At 47.5% G+C, this 19568-nt stretch overlaps 1 protein-coding gene across 1 annotated transcript in view; it reads right to left on the bottom strand.

Moving 5' to 3' along the window:
- The window catches only part of LOC106809625 (M-phase inducer phosphatase-like), a gene marked incomplete in the record, with an annotated part of 32912 nt that overhangs the window by 9643 nt on the left and 3701 nt on the right, over nt 1-19568 (bottom strand). Inside the window, 3 exon segments of the mRNA XM_014812779.1 lie at nt 2316-2455; nt 3075-3162; nt 18066-18114. Coding sequence (XP_014668265.1) covers nt 2316-2455; nt 3075-3162; nt 18066-18114 — 277 coding nt within the window.

Below are 19568 nucleotides of genomic sequence, written 5' to 3' on the forward strand. Positions count from 1 at the left end.
AAGTTTTGGTGGCCCCGGGCCACCGGGCCACCGCTAGTGTCGAGCCTTGCATTACGTTACATCACAGACACATACAAACGCACGCGGTTACATTGTTTTTCCATCTTTCAACCCTTGCATTCTACACATTTCTCTTTACTGAACATTGAATAATTACTATCTATATTATGCTGCTATGATAATTATGTTGTCCTATAAGAAATCATTGCACTACCACTGTATTCATTTGTAGCATTTGTTCATCTTCGTCTACCCCAATAACATGTTCTTTGGCTAATGACATTCCCATAACAGGTTTTCCTTGCAATTTTATGGTTAACGCAAATTATAATGTGCCAATTCATGATAGCCTCACATGGGCTATGTTATGTTACAGGTACTGTATGACATACCATGTCAGTGTTATAATCATCACCTCTACCTCTCATGGCACAGGCACTTGGAGCGTTACAATAAAATATAATGCTAAATAAACACGAAATGTATTTACTACCAAAGTCTCAATGTTCCTCTACTCTTTTTTGCCTATTATTGTCGACAATTTCCTGTAAATGCCGTTCACATGCCCCTCTGCAACACACAGGTACACCGCACGTACGCACGCCCGTACACTTATATATATAGTGTAACACTTATATATATATTATATATATATGTATATATATACTATATATATATGTGTGAACGTGTGGCGGCATGTGTGCGGTGTACCTGTGTGTTACAGAGGAGCATTTGAATGGTATTTACAGGAAATTGTCGGCAATAATAGGCGAAAGAGAGTACATGAAAGAAAACATTAAGACTTTGGTAGTAAATACATTTCGTGTTTATTTAGCATTATATTAAAAAACGCTCCAAGTGCCTGTGTCTCAGGGTCTGTGTTACGTTACAGGTATTGTGTGACATACCACGTCTGTTCCGCAGCTGAGGCAGTCCAAGAATCCATCATCGACCGTGTCCTGGTCACAGCTGGTGAGAGAGCAGTTCCCCAGTGGCTGGTCATCAAGGGCGCCACTACCAACCTGAAACTGATCACGGCTCACGATGAATCTACAGCTTGCCGTAAACAACATCTCTCTACAAGTGACATCATTCTATTAAAGTGATTACGTCACCGTAAATAATAAAATTTAATTTTTTTTTCTACTTTTTCACAAAATACAAGTAATTCTGTTCACTTTTTATGGTTAAATTGCTGCATTATACTTCCTGTTTTACTATATTGTTTGATGTGAACATACACTCGTGACTCATACATAGCCCATAGCAAGCAATTAATGTTGGGAACATTAATATCAAATCGTCCAGGTTTTTTGGATTTTGAACTAGTTGAGAAACAATCTTATCAAGTAAGAATTTGACAATACTTTTAGTCCCGTTAGTTCTTACTTTTAATGTAAAAAATAGCAATTTTCTTTTTACAAATTTTACCATAGAAAATTCGTGACGTAGTCAATTTAAAGACACCTGTCTATGAACACACTTGTTGATAAGGAACACGTGTTAACAAAAAACACTACTCTATCAGGGATACCTATCTATAAGAGATACCTCTCCATAAGGTGCACCTCTCAATAAATGACACCTTGAAGTTGTCTTGGGTGAACATTATACATAGGTTTGACTGTAGTTGTAGCGAGATATGTCCCTGGCTACACACTCACGCACGCACGCGCGCACGCAAGCACTCACACACACACGCGCGCACGCACGCACGCACACACGCAAGTACTCACGCATGCACGCACGCACGCACGCACGCACGCACACGCACGCACACACACACACACACACGTGCACGCACTCACACATCATACCGTACAACACTGCACTGCACAACATTGCAAATGTAGACAGGCTACTACGATCCTCTATATAACCAGCACGCGACACCCACCATGACTGATGGAGCAGAGATGGCTCGCTCCTTGCGCTCAGGAGAGGGCGCACTCATGTTGGCGTCGTCCGGATGGAAGAGTACGCTGTGACCCGGCGCATGTCGATGCAACGCCACGGCCGACTCATTCTCCTGCAAGACACAACACAAGTGCATGGTCAGCCGAAAGCACAGCCTTAAAATGTATGTACATAGCCATGAATGCAATCATGTATGTATAGCCATGTATGTATAACGACATGTGTATGTGTGTGTCTGTGTGTGACACCCCTGCCCCACCCCACCCCCACGCACGCTCACATTTAGCCCCACCCCACCCCCACGCACGTTCACCTTTAGCTCCGTTCCGAGCCCGCTGTCTTGTGAGTCTGTGTCCATGTGCTCGGCACTGACAGCAGGAGTCGTCGCCATTGGCGCGGTCGCCATCGTCAGGTCGAGCTGGCGCTTCGGCGAGCGGAGTGGCTGACCTTTGACCCCAGCAGCGCATTGCGGTCTTGGATTGGTGGTGGTCGAGTTCTCCTTGCCTGGCCGCAGCGTTAGGTTCCTAGCGGACTCAAGCTGTAAACAACGTGGGCATGGATCACGTATACCGACACCCCCAACCCGCACCAATCACATTGCTTCACAACAAACTTTGCTTGCATTATAATCAAGCTGTTTCGAGCGAGATGACCAGATGGCCACTCTTAAATGCTGCTAGGTGTATCAGGGTATAGACTTGATTTGTATACGTTTTTCATGACATTGTGCACATGGCAAATTTCAGACGTTGCTGCACTTCGTTAAAAAGCAGCATTTTTAGAACCTTTATCACAATGCAGATTAGATAGAGCTACCTGTCAATCATGCTAGGTAGATTGACAAGTTACATATTAGGCATGAGATTTTAAGGATGGTTATTCTGATGTTAAGGATGGACTAACATACCCGTGGCAACTAAATGTGGTTACCACCTTCAGATGTGACATAAAGGCCTACGTACTAACCACAATAAACACTGTACCATAACCTTGCCGATTTTTTTCTCAATCAAGATTTATGCTCAATGGCGATTACTGTTTGAGCTGCACTGCAATCCAGACACCGCCTATTCAGTATACTCTCGAATAAAATAGAAAAGACTGAAAAAGGTTGAAAAAAACTCTCTACAGACGTAAGTTGGCGATGGCAAGCGTACCGGTAGTGAATTCAAGCGCCTAAGTGGTGCCCGTGCGCATCGCTGCCCTCCTCTGATGCTTCGATTATTCTCCGGAAACTGAAAACTTCTGCAAGACAAGCGAATATCACTGTCAGAGCGAGGGCATTAAACCACGGTTACACTAGATTCACCCCACCAAACCCACCCCACTGCACACACTCACTCTCAACGTGGCTAAACCGCAGTTAGGCTAAAAGCATCTAGACTAGAAAATACCGCAGAAAGTGAAGGGAAACAATGATAAGCCCAACGGCACAATGCGGCCACCCAGCCAGATTACAATCACGTTTTCACCTCGGTTGCGCGAATTTACAAAGATTGCAACAAATCGAAATCAAACGCTGCGACACATTAACACCTTTTGTTTAGATGCAAGCAAACTGAGAGTGAAAATGAAAAATATTACTAGCGTTAGGGTGAGATAGTTGGTGGGGTGGGGTTGAATCAGGTAGGTGTGGGGTAGGAAGTGGGGTGTACGGAGAGTAAGGTATGTGGGGGGAATAAGGGTAGGTTATTGGGTAGGTATATGGTAGTGAATACAGTCTGGTGTAGGGTACGTATAGGGTACGAATGGGGGGGGGGAACAATAGTGTAGGGTATGGCATAGTTTAAACGGGCGCGGGTGGCATTATTACAACTGAGGTCAAAGTTCAGACGCTTGCAGCTGCCGCCCAGCGAAAACTGCATCAATCATCCTCCCATATGCGTGCGTACACGTGCAGCCACGCTATCAGCCTCACACATAGGCTTGCTTAGCTGCTCACGCGGGAAATTACCTGCGCCCACACAATGCAGGGTCTGTTCCCCCGCTGTCCCCCGCACATACAGAGACAGCACGTGCCAATGCCCCCGCGGGCTGGCTGTGTGGATAACACGTAGGTGCTGAGCCGTTACTGAAGGCTTCCTAATAGATGGCACGACGTAGCAACGGGCAACCCCCAGCCGCACCATCCCCTCCCCCTGTCCTGACACTCAGTCTCTATGCTGTTACACAGACTGTATAAACAGCCTCATCACCCCTTCCCCCTGTCCTGACACTCTATGCTGTTACACAGACTATATAACCAGCCGCAGCATCCCCTACCCCTGTCCTGACACTCTATGCTGTTACACAGACCGTATAATCAGCCTCACCATCCTCTTCTCCTAATAACCATACTCCTACCTAGACTATATGTACATTATGCAGCCTTCTCCTCATTCTCTTCTTCTGACCTAATGTATATATATCCCTATATTTGCTCGTGGCGCACTTACTGCAAGCTAAACCAGCGACCACAAGTTCTCCGTATTTGAATTTTAAAACCTATAGGTCAGTTTTAATCAAAGGAAATTCGTGAAAATACTCTGCAGGAAAATAGAGCGGGGATTTGATATCTCTAAAACCCCCAGAAGGATTGACACGGTGAGTCCGGGACGAGAGACAGATTTTCACAAACAGAACCGTTGCTCGAATTGATTTTTTTCTGGCATAGTAGTTTGATATCAAACACTCGCATGTCAAATTATGCCAGCACAGATCTCTACGTATCGGTTTGTCACTTCACGCTCCGGGAGTCACGGTCACCAAGTGCAAACCTCGACTGTACGAGGAAGAGGAAGGGATGAAGAGAAGAGGAGAAGAGAAAGAGAATGGACGAGATGATGGGCGTAAGGGGACAAGACGAGGAGTGTATGAGGATGAGTGTGGAAGGAGGAGTGTATGAGGATGAGCGTGGAAGGAGGAGTGTATGAGGATGAGTGTGGAAGGAGGAGTGTATGAGGATGAGTGTGGAAGGAGGAGTGTATGAGGATGAGTGTGGAAGGAGGAGTGTATGAGGATGAGCGTGGAAGGAGGAGGGTAAGTCGTTAAATGAGGAGAGCGTGGAAGGAGATTGGATTGAGGATTGATCGTGGAAGGAAGACGTATGATAAAAAGAGGAGGAGCGTGGATAAGGAGAGTGTATGAGGAGAGATGGAAGGAAGAGTGGATGAAGATGAGCGCGAAGGAAGAGTGTATGAGGCATGGAGCGTGGAAGCAGACGAGTGTAATTAGGATGAAGTGTGAAGGAGGAGTGTAGGAAGGATCGAATTGTGAAGGATGGAGTGTATGCAGATGAGTGTGGAAGGACACAGGAGTGTATGGAAGGGAGCGGAAGAGGAGTTGTATGAGATGATTCGTAAGGAAGGAGAAGTGTATGAGGATGAGTGTGGAAGGAGGAGTGTATGAGAATGAGGCGGGAAAGGAGGAAGAGTGTAATGAGGATCGAGTGTGAGAGAGGAGTGTAAATTGAGGATGAGCGTGGAGAGACGTAGTGATGACGATGAGTGTGGACAAAGAGAATGTCATGAGGATGAGCGTGGAAGGAGGAGTGTATGAGGAGTGAGCGTGAAAGGAGAGTGTTAATGAAAGATGAGCGTGGAAGGAGGAGTAGTAGAGGATGAGTGTGAAAGGAGGAGTGTATGAGATGAGTGTGCGAAGGAAGGAGTGTATTGACGGATGAGCGTGAAGAAGGAAGAGTGTATGAGGATGAGTGTGGAAAGGAGGAGTGTATGAGGGATGACGGTGGAAGAAGGAGGTATGAGATGAGCTGTGAGGAAGAAGAGTAGTATGAGGTATGAGCTGTGGAGGAGGAAGAGTGTCAGAGGATGAGCGTCAGGAACAGGAGGAGTGTATGAGATGAAGCGTGGAAAGGAGAGGCTATGAGGACATGAGCGTGAGAAGGAAGAGGAAAGGAGCTAGAGAAGGAGAGTATACAAACTGTGCCTGGTCGTACACCCCCCGCCTACTTCCCGCCAGCACACGCTGCCGCGAGGGAATAGACATAAGCGGTTCAGCAGTTGCGCGCAGCCACACAAAGCTAAAATCAGCATGGTACAATATGCTTACTCAATTAGCGCACCTCGCGTACTCTCCCGTCCGTTCTGCCCCCACCTCCAGGCGCGCGTAGTGTGTAACACATAACGTTAGTAGAAGGAGACCCCCTCGTCACTCTACATAACTTGGTTACAGCTAAACTGCGAAAGGGGGTGCCGCGCGGTGGTATACATTGCTATAAATTAATAAGTCAAAAAAAACATGATGTAGGATGGCTGCAGGGCAGTGGTACAACAGTCAATGCTGTATGACCACACCAGATAGCCTGGTGGTTGTTGTTGTTGTTGTTGTGTTGCTTAGATAGTTGTTGCTGTGTTGTTGATGTGTTGGTGTCGGTGTGGTGGTTTGCTTTGCTAGGCTTGTTGGTTGTGTGGTTGGTTTAGGTTAGTGTTGTGTCTATTTTTGGTAAAGTGGTGTGTACGTCAGTTGTTTTTTGTTAGTTGTGTTGTGGCTGGGTGGATTGGTGTGATGTGTGCGTGGTGGTGGTGGTGGTCGGGGATGGTTGGTGAGTGTGGTGGTAGAAGGTGGTGTGGTTGGTGAGGTGCGTGGTGGTGATGTGTGGTGGTGTGGTGATGCTCGATAATGATGAATGGTGAGGTGATTGTTGTGGGGTGAAGAGTAGTGCGTGGGGTGGTGGGGTGAGGGGCTGTGTACCGACCAGTGTAACAGGAGTCGGTGGTCGAGTGATGACTCGATGGTGGTATAGTAGGGTGTGTGGTGTGGTGGGTGATGATTGGTGGTGGTGGTAGAGGTGTGTGGGTGGGTGATGGGATCGGTGGCCGGCTGATGGTGTGATGGTGTCTGCGGCGGCGAGGTGGTTGATGGTGTGGTGTAAAGGTTCGTCAGTTGCTATTCAGGGTGAGGGTGTGAATGGGTGTCTGGCGGCGGCGGTGGTGAGGTGGTGGTGTGCTCTGACGGTGGTGTGATGGTGTACGGTGGTGGTGGTGGATGATTGAGTGATTAGGATGGATGGTGTGACGTGGTTGCAATTGGAGATCTATCGGCGACAATTCTGACTGATGATGATCTGTAACGTAATATGATAAGACGCCTGAAGACGATGAACTGCCTACACTGCGCTAACTTGCGCGCCCCGCTCGCATAAGTGTTTAGATACGCGTCACCTTGCCGCCTGCGCAGCCAACTAGCCTGTGAACGGCACCCGCTCGCCTGCGCGCAGCGACAACACAAATACAACCGGTACCAATGCAGCGCGCCGGCTATGACCACAGACTTCTTCACCCCCTCAGATCTTCCCACATTCACTCCAGATACCACAGGCACCACTCGACGCATCATTCAGCGATATAAATAATACACAAATTGTTTGCTAACCAATGTCTTAAATGGTTTATCTACTTTCTTTCGAAGCTATTATATAATAATCCGCCGATGAAGATTCGGCAGACAACTACCTGCAACACATCAAATCACATGGCACGCCGCACACACTGGTCCACGAAACTCACAGAAAGAACCCCAACACTCTATCACAGCGCGCGAACTGGCAGTTACGGCTGTTACGTAGGAACCAACTATTAATCAAATCACATTTATAATTTTGGCGAAAGAAAGAAAAAATACATCAAACTTTGGTAAGCTTGCCATCATTTTAACTCAGGAAGTAAAAATAAGTATAAGGATATCCTATAGATATCTTACTCGCTGATTTTATACTGAACAGTTACTAAGTGCGCTCTAGGTTTAATCCGAGCGAGAGTGACCCACCCACACACAGCACCCTGCACGCTCGAGCCCACCGCCTTCGCTTATCGTGTATATGGCAAACACAATACTAGCTAAATAAAGAGCGGCAGCGAGCAAAGTAGAGGAAATAACCGAGAGAGAGAGAGAGAGAAACGAGAGCAAGAGAGTAGGAAGATAGAGAGAGAGTAGAGATGAAGAAAGCGAAAGAGAGAGAGAGAGAGAGAGTTGAGAGAGAGAGAGGCGAGAGAGAGGAGAGAGAGAGAGAGAGAGAGAGAGAAGAGAGAGAGAGAGGAGAGAGACGAAGAGCGTAGAGAGAGAGAGAGAGAAGTAGAAGAGAGAGAGAGAGAGAGAGAGAGGAAGAGAGACGAGAGATTGAGAGAGATGAGCAGAAGAATGAGAAAGAGAGACGAGAGTAACGAGAGAGAGAGAGAGGTGAATGAGAGATAGAGCAGAAGAGAGGAGAGGTAATGAGTAGAGAAGAGAGAGAGAGAGAAGAGAGAGAGAGAGAAAAGAGAGAACGAGAGAAAGACGAAGAGAGCAGAGAGAGAAAGAGAAGGGCGAAGAGAACACACAGAGAGGAGGAAAGGAGAAAGACTGAGAGAGGAGAGAGAGAATGAATGAGAAATGCCAGATAACGGGGGCAAGAGAGAGTAGAGAAAGCATAAGGAGTAGAGAGGAGGAGAGAGGAGAGAGAGCACAGAGTGAACGCCGGATGAGGGCACGAGAGAGAGAGAGACAGAGAGAAGCGAGAGAGCTAGAGAGGAGCGGAGAGAGAGAGATGAGAGAGAACGAGAAGAAGAAGAGAGAGAGAGAGAGAGATGATGAGTAAGGAGAGAGAGAAGAAACGAAATATGGGAGCAGAGAAAGAGAGACAAAGAAACAGCATCAAGTCGCTGGAGAGATAGTTATTAAGATTACGATAGATGTAGTAGTAAATGCGTCTTCGTTCCGCTCCGCCCTAGGTTACGGCGCTCCCCCGTAAGTCCGTCACATTTATGTTTGTTCGCTGCGACACGGAAGCCGCGCGAGGGGGCTGGAACGGGTATGGGCTAAGTTATATATATACATAATCAAGTTACCAAGTACTCACAACCAAAACGAACTACGTAAGCGGCCAACACCAATGTACACGCCAATCTCTCTGTAGTTGCGAAGCATTATTGTGATCATATGCACTACTCTATATTGTACCCGATCCCCTATCCTGCAGTCATGTACCAACATTGCATTATGCCCCGCCTGAGCCAGCACGTCTCTGTACAAATAAAGAGTGCACAGGCACCTTGGAACGGAACAAATAAAAAAAAAATTAATGCGTTAAATAAATCACGAATTTTCGTTGTTTTATTTACCATTAATTTTTTTATTGAAGAGCGATTTCCAAGTGCTGTGTTAGAGTGCGAAAGCAGCCGACACGCTATCAAAAGCACATGAACTGGTACAGTTCGTGCTCTTGAACAGGCCGTCAAAATGTTGCAATCGACTCTTTTCGGCATGAAACCAGAAATCGTAAGGTAGAAAAAGACCTCTAACTAGGAAAATAAATACACAGATCGCCAACCACGGAGCGAAGAATAATAACTGCGATTCCCCACTTTCTAACACCGGGCATCCATTATGGCCGGTTCCCCACACAGCCGCAAGCAGGAACTGGTGCTTGCCAGGTTGAGAAGACAGTATATATCAACATCAGCAATATCAGTGTAGAACAAATCAGGTTCGCACAGTCACTTGTCGCAGTCGCCAAAGTTTCGGCCAACACTCCGAAACACCAGCATTACTTCCCCGGCAGAGTCAACCCTAAACATTGCCCCCATCACCTCACTCTCTATGTCGTCTTCCCCATCCGCACCCTGAAGATCACCCCCCCTCTAAAACGGCCCCCAAGTCTTCGTATCGAGACCTCGCAAATAACGAGCGATCGTGACGCCTTCTCCATTCCAACCTCTGCGAAATGGCATCACTACTCTCTCTGTAGCACTCGGAGGAATTCAACCGAGCTATGCATAATATAGTACGCTACTGCTCTCTCAGCTGCCCAAATTATCGAGATCTGCTAAAGCAGAACATCCGCTAACTCTGGCGGAACCTTGTCAATGCATTAAGACAGGTTCCTGTCCGCGTGTAAGTGTCGCGCCTCCCGACATCTACTTTTACGATCTTATGTTGTGTACTCAGTTTCGCTCTGTAACCTGCACTTACCACCCTATCCTTCATCTTAGCGTTGTACTGAATCTCATCGACTCTTACCATGATATCGAGCTGACCGCTATAGCCGTAAGGCCACGCATCTAAAGTTCGTTCGATGCATGTGCTGTCTTCAATGCCAGATCCAACGTGAAGGAGGCGGTTAACGTTTATGAGAATGGTCTCGCGAGCATCAAGATCCTCATAAAGGTCCGTACTCCACTGTTAATGATCATCAAATCCTCAGCAGAATGTCCAACTGCACGTATATCTGATCTGCCAACGTTACAAGAGCCTTGAAGACTTATCGTCCATCGAGAGCTACTACAAGAACTTTCAACCACTGGAGACTCAAGCGCACTAGCGACCTCGCAGTCCAAGTACTCTAACATTCCAGCGCGCCACATCCCGCCGCCTGTTCAGAAGAGGGCAAAAACAGTCGTCGCCAAGGTGAAGTACGAAGTGTTTTTGCCTTAGTGATTATGCGCTACACGAGCACCAACGAAGCCAACAGCCAAAGTAGCTTAGAATTAACGATTGGAAGATGCCCGCAAACACTGAAACGTGGGTCCGATGAGGGTCCCGCATTAATGATAGGCATGAATGAGGGCGGCTTAGATGAGTGCACGGAGAGGAGGAGCAGGATAAGAGCTGGTGTACTCTGCTCGGCGGCCAATCAAGTAGATACTTACACGAAGTGCCGACCGTACTGAACGGCGATACGAAGAGGCACAGTCATGAACCATAAAAGACATCTGTGGCGGCGCTAAGCCGGTCTAGTTAATCGTGATAACTCAGGCGGCTGATCGAAGACATATGGCATCGAATCTGCGAGCACTCACTAAGCGGGCACAGTCAAAGCGCGCATGACGGTCACAGGAAGTGCCTGAAGCCGGATCTGCCTCATCCCAAAATAAGCACCCTCGCTTCAACAAAACTGAAAGTACACAGCCGAGAGAGGCCCCGAACGCACGGTTCCACACCAGCGCCAGCTTGAAGCGTTTCCAGAAAATAAGAAAAATATAAAATTGAGTAAACCGATAGGCACACTGACGTAAATCGTATTACTCTCGACTATATATGATCTATATGTTGTGCCTATGACTGGAGCCCACGAGAGACAAATTTGCCTGTAAGATGTCGGTAACAAGTGACTCAGAGATATGGCATACACCACCGCAACGAAGTCGCATAATATGTTGAAATTCTCGCAGAAGGATCTAATGGATCCAGGTGACGCCGAAGGCGCATGCGGGCTGCTTAGGCCCAAGGTCGCATTAGCGTGTGGCTTAAACCCCGAAGTGAAAAAATTGTCGCAAGAAATAGGCCGAGAAAAGAGTAAGAGAAACCAATAAGACTGCAGGCATTATATACTGGAGAGAGTGGTAACTATGTCCGCATATTGTAGTTACTAAGCGCATGTCAGGACTTCATGGACCTTGAGGGACCAGGCGAAGGCACCAGCCGTTCCAAACGAAGTGCCTGATGCTCGCCGTCGTCCGAAAGATAATTATTCATTGGGCATCGTTATAACGAATCACACAAAGCGTTCGTGGCGTATACTACAGTAACTTCTGGTATCATAAGAAAGCGACGGCGCGAGGTCAGGGCCTGTTCAGGGGACAGTGTATAATTAGACGACACTTAAGCAGGACTCAGGGAAATTGAACTACGAAAAGGCGTGATTGTTTTTAGCGTTAAACTCCCCAAGTGCAGTGTTATATATTGGTTGGTGAGACAAGCTCTAAAAAGGAAAGGAATTCTGAAATAAATCGGACATGTACAAAAGAGCAGCGTACTTCTCGTCGCTCGGCAGAATTGGTAGATTACTGCATATAAAAACTGGCCCCACTGGGCGGCAGCCCAGAATGCGGCGTCGCTTTAAAAGTCTTTATCATATTGGTATGGGGCAGAGTAGAACTCTACAAATCGATTGTACTCATGTATTATGCGTATAAATATTGAGCAGTTTTCACGGCATACCGAGTCTCTCCTGACACTAATCCGTAATCCGTCCACACTCTGATTCAGGGTCAGTGGAGCAGTCTCCGAACTTCTCCCGCGCGCCTGCATGCGTTCGCACAAGCGCCCTGGAATAACCCGCAGAACGTCCGCGTGGCCTTCAGAGAGTCTATAATTTCGACACAACGCACACCACACACCACAGTGATTTGACACAAACTGTGTTCACTCCCACAACACACACTCTCCAGCTTACATCAGAAACCACGTAACGCCCACCACTAACATTGGCCCGTGCCTACTCATCAACAATATCACTTTCATCGTTTCTGAACCCGCAGGCTTTGGGTATAACGAGTCCCATACCTTTATGGCTGTCCGTCTTTTACAAACATACTCTAGCAAGTAAGTCTACCCCCATCCCCCTCTCAAACCGGGCGGGCGCCACACACACGAAGAGCAGATCACCAGACTCAGGCGAGAGCATCGGGTGCCGAAAGGAAAAAAAGATTGCAATATCAAAAAATATGAATAGCAACGTATCAGGCTTGAAGAGAAAAGGCAACAGACCTCTAGTCGGTGCGGAGACCTATCGTCCTTACCTTTGCCTATCTCGAATAAAGTAACGCGTGACGGCGACAGGGCACTAGGGGAGTAGGGTTTAGCCATATAACAAATACAGTAACTAAATATAATAAACTGGCCTGCGCCGGGTTTAAATCTATTTCCTACCGTAAAGGTCTTAGATGATTTCGATACTCCAATCTGGCCAAGCGCTAGGGATGTCAGATGAGAACTTATTATAAGCGGATGGTACCTCATCAGTGTATCGATAGTGGTCGCAAGTTAGGAATACATCAAAAGCAAACCCGTACGCGCGACCGTCTGCGCCCATCGTCGAATGTATGAGTTATAAGCGTTGGACTATATTGGCGATACCCTCCCGTATAGCGAGTCCAATTCTGCATAGCCACACACGAGCGCAAGGCCAGACAGGGGGCGGGAAGGCCGATGAGAAGCCTGAACTCTCTGCGATCAGGTGCACGGCTGACGGCGCGCGTCGCACGCCTCCTGCATCGAAAATCCGGTGGATCTCCAGCTCCTCCTGTGAAATCTGGGGTATCGAGTATCTGTATGCAGATCGACTCTCATGCATACTAATCTAAATCGTCTCATGAGATCGCCTGGCCGAGCAGCGCGGTCAATGCCAGTCAGGGGCGGTCGGCCCGTTTACTCGGGTCCCGTCTCAAAGTGCCTCTCTAATTCTTCAGTCAATCGTCGTCCATGCAGTCTCCTGGTCGGTATCTTCAGTCGTTCGAACTCCAAGCCAATCTTACGTACACGCATCGTCCAATCAGTCTTCAAGGTCGTGCAGGTAGTCGCAGTATGTGGCGGAGAGGACAGAGTGGAAAAGAGAGGTCTCGCTCTCGGTCTAGCCATTCTCAATTCACCCTCTCAGATCCGTCTCACATTGGGCAAGCAGTCCGCGGTAGTACAACACAATGCCATCTCGATCAACAAGGCGCGCACTCGGACGAATCTCTATAACATAGGTCGGCGGTATAGCTCGCCGAGCTAAGCAACAATACGAGAAACTCGAAGCCAAGAAAGCGGAGAAGGTAAATAAAGATTCATGCGGTGACGTTAGGAGGTACGGACCCAACGGAGCACCCCCAAAGAGTAGAGCCGTCCCAATACGAGAAGCTATCTGGAAGTCATATGCAAAACAAGAAGCAGATAGCGGCAGAAGCGGAACGAGGCGGTGTAAGTGCAAGAAACAAAGAAAAAGACAGGATACAGATGAAGAGAGGCGGAGACACGAAAGAGAATTAACTGAGTGCGCTTTCAATATGCAAAATCAGATGCGCACGACATAGAGCGATTAGCACGTCTAAAGAGAGGCAGAACGGAAGGAAGAATAGTTATATAGGAAGTTGGCTTAGACGGTAGTGTGGGTGCGACGCGGAAAAGTATGAGGGAGAGTATAGCGGGCACGACGCCTATTCGACACATAGTTAAAGATATAAGTGACAGCAAACTAAGAAAGGGCTTAGGACGCAGAACGGTAAAGGACCCAAGAAGGTGCATGATTGGTGGACACGAATACAGACCCGTTACTGCAGAGACTACGAGACAGAGGGAGATCAACCAGGCACTAGAACTATAGGATAACAGGAGCCTGAAACTACGGTGGGAACGGATGAAGTTCGTATGAAAGTAAATGACAGCAATCAGTGGTAAGATGTATGAGATATCGGCGTCGTCGGCTGTACCATGTAGTATCAAAAGGAGCCGCCATAAAATTGGCGATGGTGGGAACCCGGCTCATTCTCTCGACCACCCTCACCTATCGTCCTCTCTCACCCGCTCACCCGCTCGACTCTCTCCTCTCACTCTTCCCCTAATCCCGTCCTCTCACACCCGTCAGCCGAGGTAGACGAACACACTCCCACGCCGCCGTCGAGCAGGACGGCGAGCATAATCAACTAATTACTGATGGGCAATCATTCTCGACCGCCCCCCATCAATCCACATACACTATCGAGGCACACCCTCAGTATCTTAATACGATTTATACCTGCCCCCCACGCCCCGTTCTGTTCTCGTAAGCCCTTCCTCATCTAATCCCAACTCCTTACGTCACTCATCTACGGTACCCATTATATCCCACCTGGCCCCCCTCCCTGCCACTTTCTCTTTGCCGACAGATATCTTACATGGTTCCTCCATTCCCCCCCTCCTCCCTCCTCCCTCCAATTCGTCCCTAAACCCGTCTCATATTAGTCACCTCATTATCTTCCACTGTATTATATACCTAACCCCTCCGTGTGCCTTCACTTCAGAGACATACATTTCTTCACCCGAGAACGCCATCGCCCAGTATCTCAGCTAGATGAAGGGGATTATCTTGCAAATCCAGTTCGCGTCAACCGTAATCCTTTCGCATACGCAGCATACTACCACGGATCCACTCGCTACATTACCATACTTTCGCCAGACGACCATATAGTGAAACCGCAGCGCACCAAAAAAACCATACCCGCCTATACACTATTCTGGGACTGTCAGACAACTACGGAATTAACTATGGTCTGACTACGTGTTGTGTAGTGCATGTGTGTGTGTGTGTGTGTGTTGTCGTGTGGTGGTGTGTGTGCGTGTGCGTGTGCGTGTGTGCTGTGTGTGTGTGTGTGTGTGTGTGTGTGGTGTGTGTTGTGTGAGTGTGTGATTGTGCCTGTGTGTGCGTGTGCATTGGTGTCGTGCGTGTTTGTGTGTGTTGTGTGTGTGGTGTCGTGTCAGTGTGTGTGTGTAGTGTGTGTGTGTGTGTGTGTGTGTGCTGCGTGTGTTGGTGCGATTGTGTGTGTGTGTGGGTGTGTTGTGTGTGTGTGTGTGTGTGTGTGTGTGTGGTTGTGCGTGCGTGCGTGCGTGCGTGGTGATGTAATGTGATCACAGTCGCCGCAGGCCGCGCGGATCCGCAGCCCGAACATAATGTAGGTTGACAACGAAGCAAACTGACAGAGCGCGCGATATAGAGTCTGCTCCGTGTGGGTCCATTGGTCCTCTTTCCCTCCCGCTCTGCTCTATGTAGTTAAGGCACCTCACGCATCATTGGGTGTCAGCGAAGCGCCGTCCCTCACCGGTCCCGCCACATTCGCGCGGGTTTGGCGGGAATCGAACTTCCTATGGCTTTGTGGACAAGCGTGTTGTGGGAAAAGTGGGTGGGGTTAACGCTCGACGAGAACTTGTCTACTATCTGGCTATATAGCTGAGGTCGGGATAATGGAGCGGATGCGGAGCAAGTAAATGGTGGTGGTAGGCCAGTTTTACCTAGTAAAGGCCGTGGTGCAAGAATATAGACGAACGTGATAGAGCAGGGAAAGCGAGATAGATAGAAGGAGCGAGAGGGAGAGAGAGGGATAGAAAGAGAGAGAGAGATTGAGAGAGAGAGAGAGATAAGAGAGAGAAAAGCGAGAGAGAGCGAGAGAGAGAGATAAATAGATAGATAGATAGATAGATAGGTGGGTAAATAGTGTGTGCGTGCCTACGTGCGTGTGTGTGTGCGTGCGTGCGTGCGTGCCTACGTGCGTGTGTGCGTGCGTATGTGTGTGTGTGTGTGCGGGTGTGAGCGCGAGGAAAGACATAGATAGATAGATAAACAGGAGTAAAGAGCGTGCGAGAGAGCAGGGGAGACAACGAGAGAGATATGGAGGGCGGGGGGGGGGAGCGAGTGAGCGAGCAGGAGAGAATTAGAGAGATGGGGAGAGAAAGGAAGAGAAGGAGTTTCTCAACCACGATTCCGGTATCCATATATCATGTGCGCGTACGCGCGTACGTGTTTCCTCTCATATAGAGCAGTTTGATGTTCTTGCTGAATTTTGCGCCGCTGTTATCTGTCATAAAAATTTTATTACACAAATAGGGTTCCATATATCTCAGTGCACTCACGTACATACGTTATAGTACTTTCAAGCAGATTTATCCTATGACCTACCCATAGTAAGAGTCTATTTTTATAATAAGGAACAGACTATATAGTAGACTATAATATATAGAAAATAGAATATAGACTACTGAATATAAACTATAGAAGATCGAATATATATACTAACACTAGTGTAGGGTGTACTGCTGTGCGCTAGCTTATTTATGGAAGGTCGGTTAGATGGAAGGTCGTACATTTGTATCTCGAGAAACCAGCGTTATCAACGCGAACAAACTGATGCTACTTTTATCATATAGGCCACTATCCTCGTAATATATCAGTATGGCAGAGTATACATGATTCATATCAGTGGTGGACCGTTGACGCGTCCTTGGTTTAATGGACAAGGCACAACAAATACGCGAGTATATTTATTACATAGATATATAATATATATAAGTATAGACTTAGATATATACATGCTATATATAGAAAGAAATTGGGTGGCTTGTATATATGAACGCATGCATGCAGTATCAGTTTCGTACGCGCGCTTTGTGTAAAGGCGTTAAGTACGCTGGCACTCGACAATTTTTTTTACTTGATATATTTATGTCAGCAAGTCTTATATAGTTCAAACAGATACGTGGGTGTGTGGGTGGGTGGATGGATGTACGGACGGATGGATAGATGGATAGATGGATGGATGGATGGATGGATGGATGGATGGATGAATGGATGGATGGATGGATGGATGGATGGATGGATCGTCGGATGAATGGATGGATTGATGGATGGATACAGAGCTCCTAACAATCTATCTGCAACCATAAAATGGGTAATTCTCAGTTCGCCGAGAAAAAAGAGCTTACTCTAAAAGAGATAGCTAGATCTGAATGAGCGGTTGTTTCCAACCGCTTACAACCTCTTTGAGAAGCAAGACAGTTAGAACAGGGTGCCAGACGAACTTTATTGCAGGTTGATCGCAGGCAGGTGCCAGTAGGAGAATGCTGTGCAAACTTTCGCGTATTAGGCAGCACGCACTAAGTAATGCTTAATAAGGCGTATGACGCGCGTGAGTCTGTGCGCTCTTTGTATATAGCGAACCTTTACGAGCTAAAACAGTTGCCACCCTAGTGACCTTATCCATCTCAACTGACTGCCATTAGCGAAGCACAAAGCGTCGCTCCGCTCCGTACAATTTGTCACTTACCCAGCAGTGGATTCCCGTAGCAACAAACACAGGCTCGTTCACAAAGCCTTACCCACACCAGACCCCACTATGATGATTCTCTCTCTCTCACTCTCTCTCTCGCTCGCTCTCGCTCTCTCTCTCTCTCTCTCTCTCTCGCTTTCTCCATCCCTCCTCCCCCCTCTCTCTCTCTCTCGCTCTCTCTCTCTCTCTCCAGCATAACAAACTATAGGACTGGCTGGACGTCCAACAGAAGCGACAACAAACAGCGTGACAGCTACGGTATACTGTTCTGCAGAGTCGGCGCAGAGACAGAAGAAATGTTTGCACATGTGGTAGACAAGTGCAAGTCCCCCTCTACGTTACAACCTCCAGGATATCCAGCTCATGTTTCCACACAGTAGCACACTGTGCTATCATCAACTTACCCCGCAGTGCCCTGCTACCACCATCCTAACCCTGTACCCCTCTACTACCCTACTCCTTAGATACAATAATGTAACCCAAACACAGGGGCAGGGGTGTGTAAAAAACCTACCCCTGTGTTTGGATTACATTATCGTATCTACCCTACTCCTGTGCCCTGAAGTCTGTCTCATGTTTCCCAAAAAACAACAGATGTGTAAATTAAAGAAAACATACCGAAATTCTAGAGAAGGCGAGTCAATTGGAGTCGGCGAGTCTATAAAACCTGCAAAACATAGGAGCAGTATTAAACTTAAGAGAACAGCAATACGATCTTAGAACTAGGTATTTTTATTTGCGAGGCTTGATGAAAACAATATTCTGACAAAGTTCCACTATCACTTCCGAACCACACATGAAGAAATGAAGTCTCAAGTTGGAAGTAGAAACTTAGAGAGTGAGAGAGTGGGAAGAATGAAGGAGAGATATCGAGGAGAGATAGGAAAAAGGAGAGGGAGAGATAGTAGAGAAAGATAAAGATAGAAGGCGTGCAAGAGAGGGGGGATAAATACATACTAATCCATACTAAACTTAAGCTCTTCTTAACCATAAAAGATGTTCTTTTTACGATGGCTGGGCACTGGGGAGTCCCGGTTTGCGTTTATTATGCCCGCGTGAGTCTCACAAAGACGGCTGGCCTGCCTGCTAATAAGGTAGCAAGACCAGCTAGTACACTTCTACTTCACACAGCCCAACCGTACGGTTGCTGGCGCCATAGCAGTGGGGCAGGATATGATCGGCTGGTATTTCCCACAGCAGTAGACGCATGTATGTATGTAACGCGAGTAAGTGGATCTACAAGGACAAAATATTACCGAGTGCACTGTATGTGCCAACAACCGAGTTCAAACATCTTTTAAGTGCGATCACTTGCAAACATGATACTTATGATTGTGGCCAGAGTTGTATTGCAATGCAGCATACTGTATCATGTATGCAACAAGAATAGATTAGACCGGATCTAGTTTTAGCTATTTTTGTATTTACACATACATTTAATGAAGAGTCCATAATAGAAACGTCCATTTTCTATTATGAACTATTCATACTAATCTGATCTTGATTTCATACTAATGTAGTTTTTTTCTCAATCAATGCTCCAACAGACATACTTTAGACAGACTGTATGTGTGTGTGTGTGTGTGTGTGTGTGTGTGTGTGTGTGTGTGTGTGTGTGTGTGTGTGTGTGTGTGTGTGTGTGTATGTGTGTGCGCGCGCGCGTGCGTGCGCGCGTGCGTGGTGATGGTATGTGATTACAGTCCGCCCCCAGGCCGCGGATGGCAGCCGACATAATGGTAGGACAACGAACCCTGACAGAGCGCGCGTATAGTCTCTCCTGTGCCATTGTTCCTCTTTCCTCCCGCTCTACACCTCAGCGCTCATCGACCCCCGTCCCTCACCTCCCGCCACCCGCCGGGTTTTGGCGGGAATCGAACCTTCCCTATGGCTTTGTGGACGCGTGTGTGGGAAGTGTGGGTGGGTTAACGCTCGACGAGACTTGTCTTACTACTGCTATAGCTGAATGGTGGGATAATGAGCGGATGGGAGCAGTAATGGTGGTGGTAGGCCAGTTTTACCATAAAGGCCGTGGTGCAAGATATAGAGATAGCGTGATAGAACAGGGAAAGCGAGATAGATAGAAGGAGCGAGAGGGAGAGAGAGGGATAGAAAGAGAGGGAT

This window comes from Priapulus caudatus, unplaced genomic scaffold (assembly GCF_000485595.1).
Source record: "Priapulus caudatus unplaced genomic scaffold, Priapulus_caudatus-5.0.1 Scaffold369, whole genome shotgun sequence".
Classification (NCBI taxonomy): Eukaryota; Metazoa; Priapulida; class Priapulimorpha; order Priapulimorphida; family Priapulidae; genus Priapulus; species Priapulus caudatus.